Here is a 17850-nt window from a genome sequence, read left to right as displayed (position 1 = left end):
GAATGTTTCTGCTTCTTATCCAAGCATGGAGCTGCTGCCCTTTCCAAGGAAACGCCATTCAAGTTTTCTACTTTGGCCATAACTGCTCTACAAATGGCTGAAGCTACAAACTGGAATGAAGCAGAATAAAAAAGCTTCTAGGGAAGAAATACTTTTTCAAACCTAGAAGGCAGAGCACCAGTGTCACAGAGGCGCCTGGGACCTGCCTCCAGGATTGGGAACCTCCACCCTAATCTCCCCAACACCTGTCACTGCTGGGGCTCCTGGCCAATTCTGAGCCCCGCCCCCAGGGGGGCCATGACCCACTCAGTCCACTCGCGGGCTCACAGGCCTAAGCTCCCCAGCAAACCCTCCTGGGTCTGGCTCACTTCGAATCTAATGTGGCTCCTTGTTCATCTGCCCCTGGTCCAGGCAGAGGAACATGATGCTGCACAGATGCTCCAGGACCTCACTTCGCAGCAGAATTTCACAGCCACCTGACAGAACTCGGGCCCCGGACTCCTACAGAAGTCCTTAATCCCCAAAAGCAATATCCTTGAAGAACATGCTCTTGGCCTGTTCCAATCAGCCAATATTTCACGTGATCACTAGAGGCTGGGGGTTCTGTTCACAGCTCCGTTCAGTTCATCGTTAATAAACCGCACAGGTGTTTCAGAAAAGAAACCTCCCCTTCCCAGCTGGTGGCAGCCAAAGGCACTCACCTGGCCCCTGGGGCTCCCTCCACCCCCTGACTAAATCACCTGGGCACCCAAAGGACAGTAATCAAGGAGTTTTATAGTATTCACACTCCCAAGCCACTGGAGACAACTCAGGGACATAATGTGGTATTACTGCGATGATTTCAGCCTCCTAAATTTTCACGATTAGTCATGTACCTGGAAATCCCAGAATCGCTTTTCACCCATTAAAGACACAGATGGAAAACGGCACCTCCCACCTCGACTCCACTGTCCCCTCTAAAGCAAGTTCCCTGGACAATGGGCGATCCAAGCAGCTTCCTGGGACACCTATCACTGGGTCTCCTCCGGTGTAACTGCCACCACGCCACAGCGCTGCTTTAATTACAACGTGCCTGATAGCATCTGTTCATTTCCATCGAGAGGCAGGGGTATCTGAGCTGCTCGCTGCGTGTCCCACGAGTTTATTTCATCTTGGACTGTTAACAGCCCTGACAACAATTGTCCCACTTGACAAATAAACTTTCCAAGCGGCTGTGTGGATCCTGATAAACTAATCACAGGCCAGCCTCTGCTGCGTAAGAAGTTGAATGTGTGAGGCAGAAAGGACGGCCTGGGCAAAATCAAAGGGGCTGCCCCCAGAAAGCGGCTCATCACACCCCCTCAAGCTACAATACATTCTAAGTGCAAGAGTCAAGAAATAATACCCCCCCCCCCTTCTCTCTGATTCTGCGGGGGATTTTTGCAGAAGACACGGGGTCTCTGGTGTTCCAGTGCTGCCACGTGGCCGAGGAAACCAGCCTCCCTGTGCAACGGCCACAGCCAGTGGGGCAGACCCGTCCAGGCTCCTTCCTCCGCCTCTGCGCACGCAGGCTGCGCGCTCTGCCTGGGAGGCTTCCGCCGCCGTGTGCACCTGGACAACTCCCCACACAGCCTTCAAGACCACTCTCGATTGTCGCCTCCTGATTAAACCCTCCCCTGACCACCAACCGCTCCCCCCACTCAGAATTCATTCCTACTATTCCACCTCTGTAGTTCCTCAAAACAAACTTATACTCCCATCTCTTTCTCAGCCCTCCCCCACCAAACTGCAGAATCAAAATTAAAACGCTTTGCAGGGTAAGGCGTGGGGGGAGGGGGGCGGTGGAAAGTGTCGAGGAGGTCAAATACATGGTGACGGAAGAAGACTGGACTTCGGGGTGTGAGTCCTCAGTGCCATATACAAATGATGTATTATAGGGTTACCTGACATCTATGTTTGCAAACAATGTGACCCCCAACATATTTATTTTTTTTTAAAGCTTTCCAGTTTCTATCTAGATTATCAGCTAAACTGTAAGTTCCTGGAAGTCAAGAACCAAGACGTCTCCTCTTTGCATAAGCACCCTGGAAGCCAGCAAGACACTCAACTGTTTGTGGAATGAATGAATAAATGCATGAGTGAACCCTCCCTACAACAGAATTTTTTACAACATGCAAAGGAGCTTGGTGTGGGAAAGGGGGAAAGACGGTGTTCTTAAAGCCAGTGTTCACAAGCAGTGCGCCTGGAGGTGCAGTCCATGGCCAGGGAGGGCACTTTTTTGCGGACTTTTCAAAGGAGTGATGAGAACAAAGGAGTTAGGTGAGGCGCACTTGAGATGTGCAATGACCAGTTGGAGGCCCCGCCCCCACCTAGTTTCTCTCTCTCCTTCTCTCTCTCTCTCTCTCTCTCTCTCTCTCGTTGCTCGGCCCACCCGTACTAGATTCTCAGCGCGCAGGGCTGGAGCTCACACTCCGCACTAGCCTCGCCTGTCCTGATTTTTCAGGGGCGCGTTACTCCCAGCTTGTTCTTGGTGTTAAAAGACAAACACAGCTGGACGGGCCTGAGCTCAAGAAGCATGTATTCTCGGCGACACTGAGCCTTGGCGTCTCCTAAGCTTTGGGAATCGGGCTGGAGACAGGGAAAGGAGGCAGATTCCTTTTGTCGATGTAGAAGTCCACGCCAGACGCCGTTCCGTTAAGCGAAAGGAAACCTGCTACGGGCTCCGTCCTGGGAAAATGGAAAGAGCCAGCAGGAGTCTCCGAGACGCCCAACTCCAGGACACTCTGGTGGGCTAACTGCCAAAGAGGGGCGCCTGGGGGCAAGCGGAGAGAACTTTTGAGCCAACCAAAACCAGGCCCTCCCCCGCTGCCCTGTCCAGACTAACTCGCTGCCTAGCCTGGGAAGGAGGCTCTGCCTCCACCGGAGGGAGATAAGAGCGGCAAAAGAGGAAAAGATAAAGGCACAGGGAATGACTACGCACCAGTGCTGGGGTGCAAAACGGCCGCGCGTACCAAGGCTGGCTGGTGTGGGGATGAAAGAGCACCCCACACCCACCATCATCGGAGAGCCCTAATTTTGCCAATTTCCTACCCCACCCCACCCCCCCCTTTCCACACCTCGTAGCCTCGTGGATTAGACAGCTGACAGCAGACCTCCAAACCCCAGGAGGCATGGGGTTGGGGAGGGGGGCCAGTGGAAGCTGAAGGAAGGAGGCGCGCTTAGAGTCCTCACAACTGCGTGTCTGGAGGCAGAACGAAGTGGGGACTTCGCCCTGTTACGCCAATTATCCCCCCCACACACATACACCCTAACCCGCAACCTGCAATTATAGCAAGGGAAAACTGGTGTGGAGCTTGAGAAAATTTCCCCGACTGTATCCACCGTTCCAAAAAACTGTGCGCCCAGCCCTTGGGCACAGAGCAATGGGAAGAGGGGGCAGGATAAAATACTCCTGGAGTTCCCCTGGGGAGAGTCAGGAAGGGAAGAGAGGAGAGCGAGGAAACCCGGGGTTCACCCGCAGCCCTCACCCCGTGCGGCGCCCTCCCGGGCTCCCGCAGCGCCCGCCGGCTGGAAGCGCTCCCTCTGCGGGTGCGACTCCCACGGCTGCCCCTTCTCCGCCCAGCCGGGCGCAGAGAGAGAGCTTTCCAGCGCACCTTTCAAGTTCTGGGGTGTGGAGCTCACTGCCCGCCCTGCGGTAGGTTTCCGCCCGGAAGCCGGTTACAAGCAGCAGGAGGATGCGCGCCCTCGGCCGCGCCCCTCACTCCTGCGTCCGAGGGGCCGCGTCCCCCTGGAAGGGGACACTCCTCGGGGGCATCTTCCAGGCTGGGAGTCCCACTTCTCACCCTTTCACCTGAAGCAGGGCAGGGAGATCTGAGGGACCTATCTACGCCGCACCGCCCTTCCCTGGACCAGCGGAGCTCGGCTCCAGGTCTCCCGAAGCTTGTGTGGGCTCTGGGCGCAGAGCAGGGGCTCCCCCCTTTCCTTGTATCCTTTCGACCGCCCCAGCCGTTCTTACCTGTCCTGGCGGTGCACACACAGAACCATACAACTAAAATCACCTCCATCGGCATCGCTCCCGAGGGTCCCGGCCAAACGGGGCTCGCGGAAGCCAGGAGGAAAGAAATGCGACTGGATCTGGAGGCGCGCAGGGTTCAGAGCCGCCAAACTTGCTAGCGGGCGGCAGGGGAGGTGGCTCGGCAGCGCCGGGTGCTGCGCTCAGGGATCGCGCCCAGGACGGCGCCCCAGCCGCCCCGCCCCCACCCCGCCCCCCACGGCGGGCGGCGACAGTGCGAGGCTCAGGCCCCAGCCCCAGCTGCGGGGGCGCTAGCCTTCGAGCTGGGGCGGAGCACCCGGCTCGGCCACTCCGTCAGGTTGCGCTCCGCTCTGGGATCGGGTTCTCCTTCTTTGCCGGTGAAACTGCAAGGTGCAGCAGCCGCAACTACCCGGAGCACCCAAGCTGGAGTCCCGGGACGGGGGCTAAAAGGGAGGAGCCGGGGGCTCTAGGCTCCCTAGCCGCTTCACGCGCTCCAACCTTGGCGAGCTGGCCTCGCAACTGTCACAGCCTCTGTCTCGGAGCTGCGGTGGGGGCTGCTGAAGTTGCCACAGTTCATCCCGGCCGAGACGTAGAACCGCAGAGCCCTCGTGGGTGGGCTCTTTTCCCCGGGAGAACCCTGACCGAGAGGGTGCCGAGGAGCGCGCCCAGTCCCTCCCGGGAAAACAATTAGTCGAGATTTGCTCAGGCAACTGGGTGGAGAGGAGCGCATAGGGACCTGCGGGGGACAATGGCTGAGTCCCGGCTCACCACCTGTACCTTCTCCCCCGAGGCCCATCTGACCCGATACACGTGCGGGGGGAGGGGGGGGGGGCAGGGAGAGGCAACGGGTGCATTTGAAAGGTCCCCGAGCCGAGCCGGAGCGAGCTAAGGTGGGTTCTGGGGAACCTATGTGCAAACCTTCCGGTTCTGCAGGGCAAATGCTGCCACATAGGGGAAATTCCTAACCATTTTTTTTCCCCTTGGTCGACTTTCTTGATGGTTTTGTCTGAAGCCCTATTCCGCTGACATAGTCACATTTTGGGCTCTCCCACTGTTCCTCTGGGACCCTCCCCCCCATACCCACTCCATTCCCTGGAGAGAAAAGCTGGGTCTTTGCCTTCCACCGTGGGCACCGAGAGAGGACCTCCTCCCTCTCTGTGATATTTTTCCAGACCCAGGCCTTCCCAATGAAGACCTCCCAGGTCGTCTCATTTCCATCCAGGAAGGCAACTTATAATTAGATGCAAAGTCATGAAATCAGGCAACAGAACCTCTGATTGATACCAAATGAGCCACACGTGATTTAAAGCCCCCCCCCCCTTGCTCTCACTGGGCCACTCTGAGAGCCCACAACACTCCTTTAATACTCTCACGGTGGGGGTCTCAGAGGTGGAGAGGGAAACTTCTCCGAACGGCCCTCCCTCATTTCCTGGGAACCAATTCCAAAGTTCCAGAATCCACTCCACTATTGAGGATCTGCCCTCGTCACCCCTTGCACCCCTCTCACCCCACACATTCCAGATCCCCACAGAACCGTGACCCCCAGGCGTCCCCATTGGAAGTCATCTCACTAGCAGCACTGCCTCTTAAATGACAGCATTTTATCCACACGCTCTTCTGATCTCTGCCCTGTTTTCTGGATGTTTCTGTGTGCACACCCCTGTCCCACTTGGCCCTTGACGCTGTGGTCCTTTGGCAGATGGGAAAGAAAGGGAACATGCAGGTAAATTCCAGCTCCTGACAGCTGAGGCGGGCGGAGCGGGCGGAGAGAGAGCAACAACGAGGCGAGGTGTGCTGCCCACTCCAGAAGTCGAGCTGAAAGAGGAAGAAGTTAACTGACATCAGGACTACAATGGTTCTCCATGTCTCCTGGGACTCAGCTCACGCCTGGAGGGGATCTGTCTGCCTTGACTGTGTTTTCATTACAGAGTGGGTGCTTTTTCCAGGCACTTTCCTGGGGAGTGTTACATTTAAAGCTAATGTTAAAACCACACACATCTTGAAGAAAAGGGAATTCCTCAAGTTTAGTTAGGCCTTCTGATGGGGACACCCACACACCATGCTGTGTTGTGAGAGGCAGGCCCTCTCCGCTGCAGTTTTAACTATGCCTCAGCAGGAGCCAGCTTCGGTCCCTTCAAACTGTTGCTCGAAGGCCTTTTTATTGACCTCAGAAATCCCAGAATCCCTAGAAGTCCCAGTGACCCCATTAGCGGGAAAGTGTGACCCGGGGATAGGCCTTCAGAGCTCTGTCTCCAAGTCTCTGTACAATGAGTTGGCCCTGTGGGATGGGGCTCCTAGCGTGTTCCATTAAAAAATAAACCGAGACATTTGTTCTGTCAAAGATTTGCAGCAGCACACCCATTAACAGTAGCAAGGGTTCGTCTCAACAAGGTCGTAAATCTTCCTAGATAATAAAATTCTTCAATCTCCTCCTATGAGAATGTTTCTCAGGTGGGGTTTTAAGTGTGTCAGCCTGCTAGGCTGAGGCCTCCTTCAGGGGACTGGCCCAGCAAATCTCTGCAGTGGCACTGAAGGGGCCGCGCGACTTGGTGCTCAGTGTGGGGTTAGTGTCCTGGGACCTGTGCTGGGGGTGGGGGGAGTAGGGGGGAGGGGGGAGCAGTGAGACTTGGTTTACTCAGAGCCGTATCCCATGTCCACCCTGGCCTCCAACCAGGGTTTTACCAGGAGCCTGGAGCTTCTTTTGATCATTCTTTTGTCCTTTTCCCCTAACTGCTCACTGTGGGAGAGCCTAGGGCTCAGCCTCCCCTTCTCTTCCAGCCGCACTCACTCCTGTGTGTTCTCAACCAGCCTCGTGGCTTCGACTACCAGCTAATGGATGATTCTCCAGGGTGTATCTCCAGCTCGGCCTCTCCTTTGAACCCCAGGCTTACGTGGGTTTTTTAGGTGTCTTAAGTGTAATATGGGCATATGATCAAAATTTAAAACATTTGTACTTCAGCCAGGGCCAGAGTGGCTCAGTTGGTGGGAGCGTCCTCTCAAACACCAGAAGATCACAGGTTCGATTCCCAGCCAGGGCACGTACCTAGGTTGCAGGTGCAGTCTCTGGTTGGAGCCTGTGTGGAAGGAAGCTGATTGATGTTTCTCCCTCTCACTCAAATCAATAAACATTTAAAAAAAAAAACATTTATACCAGAAAGGACAGCATTAGAAATGAAAAAATAACCACACAATAGAAAAAAGTGTGCAAGTCATATATTTAATTGAGGCTGGTATTTATTAAAAACTATTATAACTCAATAGTAAAAGACAAATAGCCCAATTTAAAAATGGGCAAAGGCTCTGAGTAGACATTTCTCTAAAAAAAAAAAAAGATGTACAAGCAGCCAATAAACACATGAAAAGATGCTCGCCATCATTAGCCTTCTGGGAAATGCAGGTCAAAACCACAGTGAGCTATCACTTCACACCCACTAGGGTGGCTAAAATGAAAAAGACATAATAAATGTTGACAAGGAGTGGAGAATTCAGAGCCCTCATGTACGGCTGGGGGGAATAGGAAATGGTTCCTCAAGCAACGTTACCACGTCACCCAGCGATTCTGCCCCTGGGTCCACACGCGAGAAAATGAAGACACAGGTCTACACACTAAGTCGAACACAGATGGTCAGAGCTGCACTGTTCGCAGCAGTCAGAAAACAGAAAGGGGAAAACAGAAAGGGGAAAACAGCCCGAGTATCCATCATCTGGTGAGTCCATAAATACAATGTGGTATATTTATACAATAGGCTGTTAATTCAGCAAAAAAGAGAAATGAAGTTATGATACATGCTACAGCATGGATGAACCTTGAAAACATCATGCTAAGTGACAGAAGCCGGTCACGAAGGACCACATGATATTGTATGATTGCATTTACATGGAGTGTCCAGACTAGGCAAACCTATTACAACAGAAAGTAGCTGCCCAGGGCTGGAAGGAATGAAGGTTCAGCAGGTGACTGCTAAGAAGTGCAGGGTTTGTTTGCGGAGTAATGAAAATGTTCTAAAATGGTTATGATGATGGATACAAAACTCCCTGATAGTCACAACATACTAACAGCCACTGAATCATATACTTTAAATAGATGTACTTTATGGAATGTGAATTGTATCTCAATGGAAGCTTTTTCAAAAACTTCTTCAATGATCATGAAAAAAATTATAATATGGCTAAATGAGTACTTCTGAATTTTCCCTCTTCCAAAACTGTCTTCTAAGGAGCCCCAGCTCATGTGGCTCAGTGGACTGAGTGCTGTCCTGTGCACCAAAGGGTCGCTGGTTCAATTCCCAGCCAGGGCACAAGCCTGGGCTTTGGGCCAGGTACCTCGTAGGGGGCGCACAAGAGGCAACCACACAATGTTTTTCTCCCTCTCTTTCTCCCTCCCTTCCCCTCTGTGTAAAAATTAATAACTTTTAAAAATAAAGGAAAATAACTCTCTCCCAAGGAGAGGATACTGGGCTTCAGTGGGTTCTCCAACCAAATAACCCAGGGTCATCCAGGGCTTGCTTTCCCGATACCACACGTCTAATCCAAAATCAATCACTTCTCGCCAGCCCTCACTGCTCCTGCCTTCCCCCAGCCCATCAATGCCTCTCGCCCGGACTGCGGTCCTAGACTCCCCTTGTTCTCTCTGCCTCTACTCTTGCCCTTGACAATTTATCACACACACCACCACCCTCCAGCAGTCACAGTCTCCATCTTAAAACATGTATCAGATCTCATTCCTTTGCTCAAAATTCCTTCTGCGAATTTCCACCATATGTGAAAAAAATCTAAACATCTTATGAGGCCTTTGCTCACCTTCCCACCTTTCACTCTCTCCCGTGCTCACCCCAGATTGGACTTCCTGTTAATCCTCAAGCATTCCAAGTTCATACTGTCCTCACGGTCTTTGCACTTGCTATTTCCTCCACCTGCAACATTCTTTCCATTATCTTTGTATGGCTCACTTTTCACATGACTCGGATCCTGCTCAAATGTCAGCTCCTCGGGGAAACCCTGCCTAAAGGAGCTCCTCACTTCATGCCTGTCATTCTCCGTCTGTCCCCTAACCCAGCTCCACTTTTTTATAGCTCTATGAGTATCTGAAATAATGATTTACTCGTTGACATTTATTCTGTCTTTCCCAATATAATGTCAGCTTCACAAGACTAGGATTTTTGTCATTTTTGCTCACCTCTGTGCCTCTCCACCAAGAACAGTACCTGGCACATTTTAGGAGCTCACTATGCATTTGTTGAATGAATGAAGGCATGCCCTCCCAGGAAGCAGCATGGAGAACAAACACTTCTCACTGGTCTTCACCTAGAGTCAGACTGCCCCGTCCCACTGGCCCCCAGAGCTGATCCACCGCCGGCCCTGCACAGGCCAGCAAGTCCCCCAGAGGAAAAGCAAGAAAAACTTGTAGGATCTAAATTACATTCAAACGTAAGGCCAAACAGGCTTTCAACTACTTTCACATTATGGACATGGAACAAATATCCTTGAAAAACTGTTGGGGGTGCGGGGGGGGGGGGGGGGGCGGGCGGTGGGAATGAGAGGATAGTGCTGTTATGGATCAGATTGTACCCCTCCCCCCCAAAAAATATATGTTGAAGCCTTAGCTCCAGTACCTTACCAGGAAATTGAGCCTTTGTAGATGTAACCAAGCTAAGGTAAGGTCATTAGTGGATCTTCATTTCAAAATGACTGGTGTCCTTTAAGAAGAGGAAAATGGCCTGTGAAGACAGACATACCAGGAGAACACCACGTGACCACAAAGGTAGACATTGAAGTGCTGCAGCTGCAAGCCAAGGAGTGCCTGGGCCGCCAGAATCTGCAAGAGGACCCCTCCCTAGAGGCTTCAGAGGGCGCGTGCCCTGCCAGCACCTGGGTTTCAGACACTCGATCTCCAGAACTGTGAGAGACAACTCTCTGCTGTGTGGAGCCTCCCACTTTGTAGTGCTTTGCTCCGGCAGCTCTGGGAAACTCATGAAAGTGCAGATGGGCTGGCAGAGCCCAGGAAAGCGCAGAAACGCCCAAGTTTCCTTCACAAACATAGCAGCCCCAGTGCTCTCGGAACCCTGCAAGCCTGACCTGGGTGGGAAATTTCATTTCCTGAAACAGACATGCAGTCATAAAGAGGGCTTGAATGAATGTATCTGAGCACGTCCCTCTGTTTTTATGTGAATGTATGGGTGCTATATAAAAAATGTATTCTCGACTGCAATTACTACAATCAACTTCAGTGACATCCAAATTAGAGGGATCCGTATTTTGCTAAGTAAACTATTGTGCTCCTGTCTTGTAGCTTCAAATGCTCTGTAGAACAAAGGTAGGTATAAATATGTAGGAAGATAAAGAGAAAAAATCTACAGATAGATGTATAGATAAGGGCCATCTCATAATCCTTTGGATGAAACCCCCCTAACCCATATCACCTAATCTTAGGTGAGTTTGGAGTCTCTGATGACAAGAACCGAGGTGTACACGCACCCAGGCTTTGGTAAGTATTATGTGAGCAGGTGTGGTCCGCTGCTGCAGACCAAGGAGAAGCAGACACACTGCCCTCAGATGGGCCCAGAGCAGGCTCAGCCCATCCTGGTCACAGTGACAACAGCCCCATTTATGACATGTAACTGAGTGTGGGTTCTACTGTAAGAGCTTTCCGTGGATTTGTTCCTCAAAACCACCCAACTAGGTAGGCAGGATTGTTATGCCTATTGTACAGACACAGAAACTGAACCATTTACCATATAGGTGACTGGACCAAGCTTCGAACCCAGGCACAGTCTATGCCCTGAACTGTTAAGCTCTGGTGCTTGTCCTGGGATGAAGCCTGTGCATCCAGTCTCCTTGCTGAGGTCTGTGGGAGCCCAGGATAGAGCAGCCCTGTCCCCTGCATGAGTTCTGACTGATCGAAAAATAAGAGTCAGCAGGAGGCCCAACCTCACCTTTACAAACACAGACACAGCATTGGAGGGGCATGGCCTAACGTGAAGCCAGAGGGGGCCACCTGTTCTCCTTCCAGGTGGGACCTCGGCACAGGCACCTGCTCCGCTGATCTGGATGAGGAGAGTCAACAGGAGAGCACTCACTGAGAAACAAGGACCAATGGCTGTCTCCCTCCTCTATAAGGAGTGAAGAGAGTAGGGAACGTGGTAATCGGCCAGGAGTGTTTAAGGAAAATCCCTCACCATGGAAACCAAAAGTGTGGGGAAGAGACCATCACCTTGGTCAACTCTGAAGCTTTCCTCCACAAAGACTCCTTCTATCGCCCAGTGGCCCTGGCAGCCCACAAAGTGCTCACCCAGTCTTTTTTTTCCCCAGGGCTTAAAATGATCCTTTATTTCCAGGAAAGTCCCACGTGCTCAGCACTATTATCATTATATTACAGGAAAATTAGGAGGAAGGCATCATGTCATGCTTACTCGCTCTGAGCTGGGAGAGATGGAGCATCCCTTCTCTAGGTATAGCTTCTCTGAGCAGGCAGGTATGAATACCTCCCCCCCGACCGACAAATCTCAGACCGGGGAGAGCCTGCTATAGTTACTTTAGGCAATACCCTGTCACTCCCACTCATGACACTGGCTCTGCCCATCTCCAGGAAACAGAAACAGGCATGTCTCATGCTTTTAGACCACTTTCCAGAGTCATGGACCACAAAAGTTTTTTCCTCACCAACAAAGTGACATTAAACTCTCCCACATTTTTCAGCGGTTCCCCGGGGCTCCTTCTAGTCATTCCAGTTCATTTTATTACTTGTGTGAGTAAGGATTCTATCTGGCTTTATACAACAGGAAAACCCCTAGACAACAACTTAAATAAGACATGTTTAATGCTGCCTCAGGTAAAAAGAATTCTAGACTTGGGTAGTCCAGGCTTAATTTGGTGACTCTATGAAGTCTTCAAGCAGCCAGGCTCCTTCCAGATCTCTGCTTCCTAGAATATAGTTCTTGTCCTCATGGTTCGATATGGCTGCTGGTATTCCAGCCATTATATCCACATTCCAGACAGCAAGCATGGAAGAGAGTGAAGAGGAGGAGGAGAACATGCCTAGGAGTCCCATGGACCATGTCCATTTTGAGCAGAACCTAGTTATGTGACCACTCCTTCCTTACATATCTGTTAGTTACTGATGCATTAAAAATACACCACAAAATCTCAGTGGCTCATACCTAAGCATTTATTCTCACCTAGCTGCAGCTTGGCTAGGATTCAGCTCACCCAGGCTGTCCTCGGCTGGGCACTTCTGCGTCAGGCTGAGTGGCTGAGCTGATTCCACTGCTCGCAGCAGGTCTGTGTGTCACTGGAGTGACTCTGTCACACTTGTGTTTCATCTTGCCCGGACCAGGGAGCTAGCCAGGAAAAGTGCTTCTCACGGCACAGAGAGGCACAGATGAGCTCGTGGAGACAGGCCAGGTCTCCTGAGATCTGAACTCAAAATCGTCACACTGTCAGTCAAGTCCAGGGGCCAGAAGTTCAGCCCGCCCACAGTGAGAACTAAGCCCGCGTGAGATTCGGGGTGAAGAAGTGGAGTCCACCTAGCATGGCTGGCGGCAAGGAACTGGGAAGTGTCTTGTTTGGGCTAGGTGACAAGCCTCACTAAAGTCAGAGATGTCACTAACGAAGGAAGGAACAGAAATTCAGAGAAATTCAGTCTGCAACACACTGTCTTTGCAAAACGCCAATACTGGCCTTGGGCAGGTCTGTGTAATTCTCCTCACTGCAAGACACAGGGTGTGCAGAACCATGGAGCACTCGCTGGAAGGCAAGAGAGGAGGGAGGATACACATCAAGAGTGCATGGCAGGGGCCTGCGCTGAGCAGCACTCTCTGCTTTTGAGCAGGAGGGACAGAATGATTTCCTTTTAATGAGGTCTCTCTCAAAGCTCTCAGCCAAGAAAGAGCAAATTCACGCCACTTTAAAGGTAGGGGGCAGACGTCTCGCTGCGCATGTCTCCCCAACACCAGCAGGGGATGCAGAGGCCAGGCAGCTGGGAAGCCAATTGTGCAGACTGGGTATCCCTCAGAGGGGACCACGGAATCCCTCGGCCTCCACTTTCTGAGAAGACGAGGGAGGAGGAACCAAGTGATGGGATGAAAGCATCCAGGCTGAGGCTACAGAGCCCACCCACCCCAGCGCCCCCTCTGGACACTGAGACTCTGCTGTGATGCAGAAACCAATACAACAGCCCCCGGCAGACCGCACTCCCACCTCACCGTGCGCCCTTTCATATCAGCTGGTGTCGCCCCTGGGCTGATTGCTTGAATTCTAAATACAATCCCTGGTGGCCCCAGTCCCATAAGTCAGAGCAGAGATTACCTGCTGACAGAGCCCTGTATTTCTAGATTTATGCCCCGGGGCCCTGGAGTTCACATCTAACATTTTGACAAGGCTGGTGTCTTGCTCAATCAAACCAGTGTCCTCACCTCAAGACTCTCTCCACCATTCCGTCCTGGACGCTGTGACCAGGTGAGTATCTCAAATGCGCAGATCTGGTGGTAAACACCCAACATTTGCAGCACGGTTACATTTTCACAGGCAAATTTCTGTTTGATCCTCATACCAACTCTGTGAAGTGGGTGTAACTGCTCTATCTTTATAAATGAGAAAACGGAGACGGTGTTAATAAGAAAAAGATCTGGGATCCCAACCCAGGACACAGCTTTGCCTCTGGTATGCTGGCTGCCTCCCCCAGGAGATCGCTCTCTCTCTGCTTTTCAGCGACCTGCCTGGGTTCCCTGTGGCCCGTCGGGCAGCGTCTAAACTGCTTCTGTTTATATTGAAGGCCTTTGACTGTCAAGTTCTAAACTACAGTGTCGGCCTGCATTCTCACATCCCCCAAACATGGACTCCACTTTCTAGTTGTGTCCATCACTCTCCCTGGAAAGATCTGTCTTACACCCATGCCAACACTTGCTTGCGTTCATCTTCCTGGAAAGCTTGTCCTGCAATCAAAATCCTCCCCACGTCCCTGTTTCAAGGAGTCCTGTCTAAACCTCTCAGTCAGATGCGGTGTCTCCCTGTGCACCCCTCAGTGTCCCACACTTAGGACAAGCACATTCCTGTCTTAGTTCTCCCGGGCCTTCGGTGGACTCCCCACTGTGCACAAGGGCACTGTGCATGCCTGTCTGAGAACCCCACTCACTCTGAGGAACCTGGAGGGAGAGGCCGAGGCTCACTCACATTTTTCTTCCACGTCGCAACACGTGCTCTGGTCGTCATACAGGGACGATACTCACTGTTGGCTCATTCGATTTAAAAAATGTATTTACTGAGTATCTACTATGTGTCACAAACTGTTAGGTACTAAGAAACAGGGGAATGATTGAAACGCTGAGTACAGCATAGAATGAATACAGGAGTGAGCGGATCGATACAGGACGACACGTGACTCTGTCTCGTGTGCGTCTGCACTGCATTCCCGTCTGTTTCCTCTCACCCCTGCACGGGTCCGAAGGGGTTTCCTGGAAGATGGGAGAGAACTGGGTTAAATCACTTGCAGCATCAAAATTCTCATAAACTTACAGACTGCACAAAAAGGCAAGAAAGGAGCGGCTTAAACCACACGCAGTCTCTGTTTTGCGGAGTAGAGGTTGTCAATGAGGAAAGTGAAGCCGATTTTTGTAAAGCGGAGCTGCTTTAAAGACACTGGAGGAGCTTCCTGTCACCAGGGTCCCCCAGGGGGACTTTTTTAGACAGCAATTACTCATCCCCCCCACACACACACATGTCTTTGTAAGTCCAGTTCCCACCACAGAGGATGTTGTAGGAGAATTTCTATATCAGAGATGCTGGAATGAATGACCTTGGATTTCTATGCAACTGCGAGACTCCGAATCTCGGGTTCTGGGGCAGGGGGGCTGTCTGGGAAGAAGGAGGGCGGAAGCCTGAACAAACACAGAGAAGAATCAAAGGCAGCAGGTGTCGGCTCAGGAAGAAAACAGCTGCTGAGTCCAGGGGAGGCATCACGACCCAACAAAGGAAAATAGGAGGAAAGAGTGGACAGCGGAAGCCAGTTGAACTGTCAGAGCAAACTCCGCAGCAGCCCCTTCCCGCCGACCCCTGCCCCCTGCTGTAGCTGCACGGAGTAGGGTGGCCCTGCTGTCGGTGTGTGAGCTCGAAGCTCCCCCCGTTGTGTCATCACCCCCAGTTAGGAGAGGACTGTGAAGAAGGGCCATGAAAACACAGCAGGGGATGTCAAGTGCAGCACAGGGAATGGGGCCGATCTTGTGTTGACAATGCACAGGGCCAGGTGGGCCCTGGACGTAGCCGGCGATCACTGCGTGTGTTATATGGATGCCTGGTCATTGCGCTGGGCACCTGAAACTAGTGTAATGTTGAATGTCCACTGTAACTGAAAAACTGAAAAAATAAAAAACATCAACGGATAAGAGATATGAACAGAAACACGCACACACACACACCAGAGCATTTCAAAGTGCAGCTCCATGATATCTGGGACCTGCTTGGATAGACGGCAAAGGAACAAAGTCTCGGTTCGGCACAGGGAGAGGGATGAATGGAAAAAAACACAGACATGCGTGAATAATTGTCGACAATGACTAATAGGGATGCAGGTGTTCATTAGTCTGTATGCTCCACTTGTATACATGCTTGAGAATTTTCCACATAATAAGTTAAAAGAAAATACAACTGAGCAAAGGGATCTCGGGAGGGAAACCAAAGATGATGAGCCGGCTCTGAACTCTGGGCCACGAAGGCCTTCTGCCTCTTGCAGTGGAAAGTCCTAGGCCCGGCTCCGTGCTTGATGCTCAGGCTGCCTGCTGCAGCGCAGTGCGATGGCCAAGCCTCAGCGTGTGTGGACGTCTCGTTTCCACAGGATGGGCACTTATGCTCTTGGCACGTCATGATCCCCAATTAGGAAAGGACTACTTATCCATCAGTCTGGGGGGGGGGGGCACTCCTCTTCCCACCAAAGGTGGCCCAGCTCATCCCACTGACACAAAAGCGGGAGACAGAGGAGGGGGCATGAGAGTCCTGTGTTCATTTGAAGAAAGCAGAGTCAAGCTTCGGGACTGACACGGGGAGATGGGAGTGCCCAGCTGCCAGTCTCTGTCCACACAGGACCCTGGAGCTCGGGGCCCACCTCCGGTGGGAAACCCAGGGCCCTGCCCACCCACAAGGGGAGATATGACACTTACCAGAATGTGTGTTTGCTTAATATGAGTAGTCTGGCTACTTGTCTCTGAGTCCCTTGAGATCTGGGACTGCTTTACTTGGAACTCAGTCCTGCCTGGGGTCTAACTCCGTGCGGGAGCTGCGCACATGTCCGCTGAAGTGCAGAGGAATCGAGGACTGACAACGGGATCATTAACACATACCCAGGCCAGTGCCTCGCCCAGTGCCTCTGCCCGGATTCACGCACATTCCCTCCCTCCCTCCCTGTCCTTCCCTGCAAGGGGCAATTAATAATTCAGCAAGCAATAGTGTACCCGGATGGTTAAGACCATAACAATTTAATTAATATCCGTCTCTCCAGCAGCGCAGGTCTCACAGACCCAGGAGGGCTCTCTGTTTCCGCCCCAGGTTTCTCCCAGTAAAAACAAGCAGCCTGAGAGGGACCCGACGCCCGTTTGTTAAGAAAGAAAGAACATGGGTAAAGGGCTTGTAATAGACACAGGCCTGTGATCGTCATGTTTTAAACACGGACATTTATTTAGGGTTTGTTTTGTGAACTCATACATTATCAGGATAAATTCTAATTTATATCAGTATATAATAAGCAAATATATAATACAATAAATTGCATTTGTATACATTAATACAAACTTTGAGGTAGGGCCTCAAGAATAATGACCTCTTAAATGAATAATACACAGTATCTAATATGTACTCTCTAAGATATATATCTATGATGCATCGTTGTAACATAATATATTTTCTCCATGTACAGTTAATGAAAAAATATAAGGACCTGGTTAGGGAACATACCTTTATCCATAGGCAACGGGCCACACGAGATGCCTACACTTAGGACATTCGCCAAGGACGCAATTTAAGAATAAACCTACCCCACGATAGGTCCATAATAAAGTGCAAAAAAAGACCAAAAGATGAGACACAGTAGTTCCTAGTCAATTACTAAGTGTCACCCTAACAGTAAAATACACCTATAAGGCAAGTGGTTACCTGAAGATGTATTTAATCCGGCAGGCAGATCAAACCGCTGCTCGCTCCTCCAAGGCGAGCGGCACCCCATCTGATCATGCTTTCTCTTTGGCTGCAGGCTGCTCCGGGCTGGCCGAGCAGAGACCACAGTTCAGAACGACTCAGTCTTTCTGTCCAGCTGAAGCAAAATTTGGGAAAGACAGGAAGCCTCACTTTTACAAAGTCTGGGGTCACTTTGGGGAGAAGTTAGGACCAGGATTAAATCACCTTACACTTTGCTCCCAGCCTGGAAGTTTTCTGCATGATACCCGGCGTAAAACAGGAGAAAGACTCTCATTCACTGACCCTGAACTTTTTTTTCCCCTGCGAGACAACCTGCCACACAGCATGCCCTCCTCACTCGAGTCATTTGCCTTAAAGCAGTGTGTCACAAACCCAGACCCAGGTGTGACCGCAGCGGTGTGATCTTGCCATCACGCACACGTTACGCAACAGTTCTTGTGCAAGTCTCTGGGGAGAGGATGGTGACCGGTGGCCAAGGGGATACACGGGAAAGACAAACTGTGATTCTAGGCATGGGAAAACCATGCTGACAGGAGAAGGTTGTCAGGGAGCACTCAGGCACATGTAGATCACAGAATAAGAACTTCAGGGAAAACTGCACCCCAAAGCGACATCAGCATAAAGACAACCCAGGTCTCACATCCATTTAACAGCCATGGTGT

At 51.4% G+C, this 17850-nt stretch overlaps 1 protein-coding gene across 2 annotated transcripts in view; it reads right to left on the bottom strand.

The window, feature by feature from the left end:
• Nucleotides 1-4630, bottom strand: part of NELL1 (neural EGFL like 1) — a 729686-nt gene extending 725056 nt beyond the window's left edge. The window contains exon 1 of one of the 2 annotated variants that reach the window (XM_028515811.2): nucleotides 3995-4630. In XM_028515811.2, coding sequence (XP_028371612.1) covers nucleotides 3995-4049 — 55 coding nt within the window. In that variant the 5' untranslated portion in view covers nucleotides 4050-4630. The remainder of the gene's footprint in view (nucleotides 1-3994) is intronic. The other variant, XM_028515812.2, reaches the window with a different exon arrangement.
• Nucleotides 4631-17850: the final 13220 nt, after the last annotated feature.

This window comes from Phyllostomus discolor, chromosome 6 (genome assembly GCF_004126475.2).
Source record: "Phyllostomus discolor isolate MPI-MPIP mPhyDis1 chromosome 6, mPhyDis1.pri.v3, whole genome shotgun sequence".
NCBI lineage: Eukaryota > Metazoa > Chordata > Mammalia > Chiroptera > Phyllostomidae > Phyllostomus > Phyllostomus discolor.
Note: the sequence above shows the minus strand (reverse complement) of the source record. Positions and strands in the feature narration are given on the sequence as shown.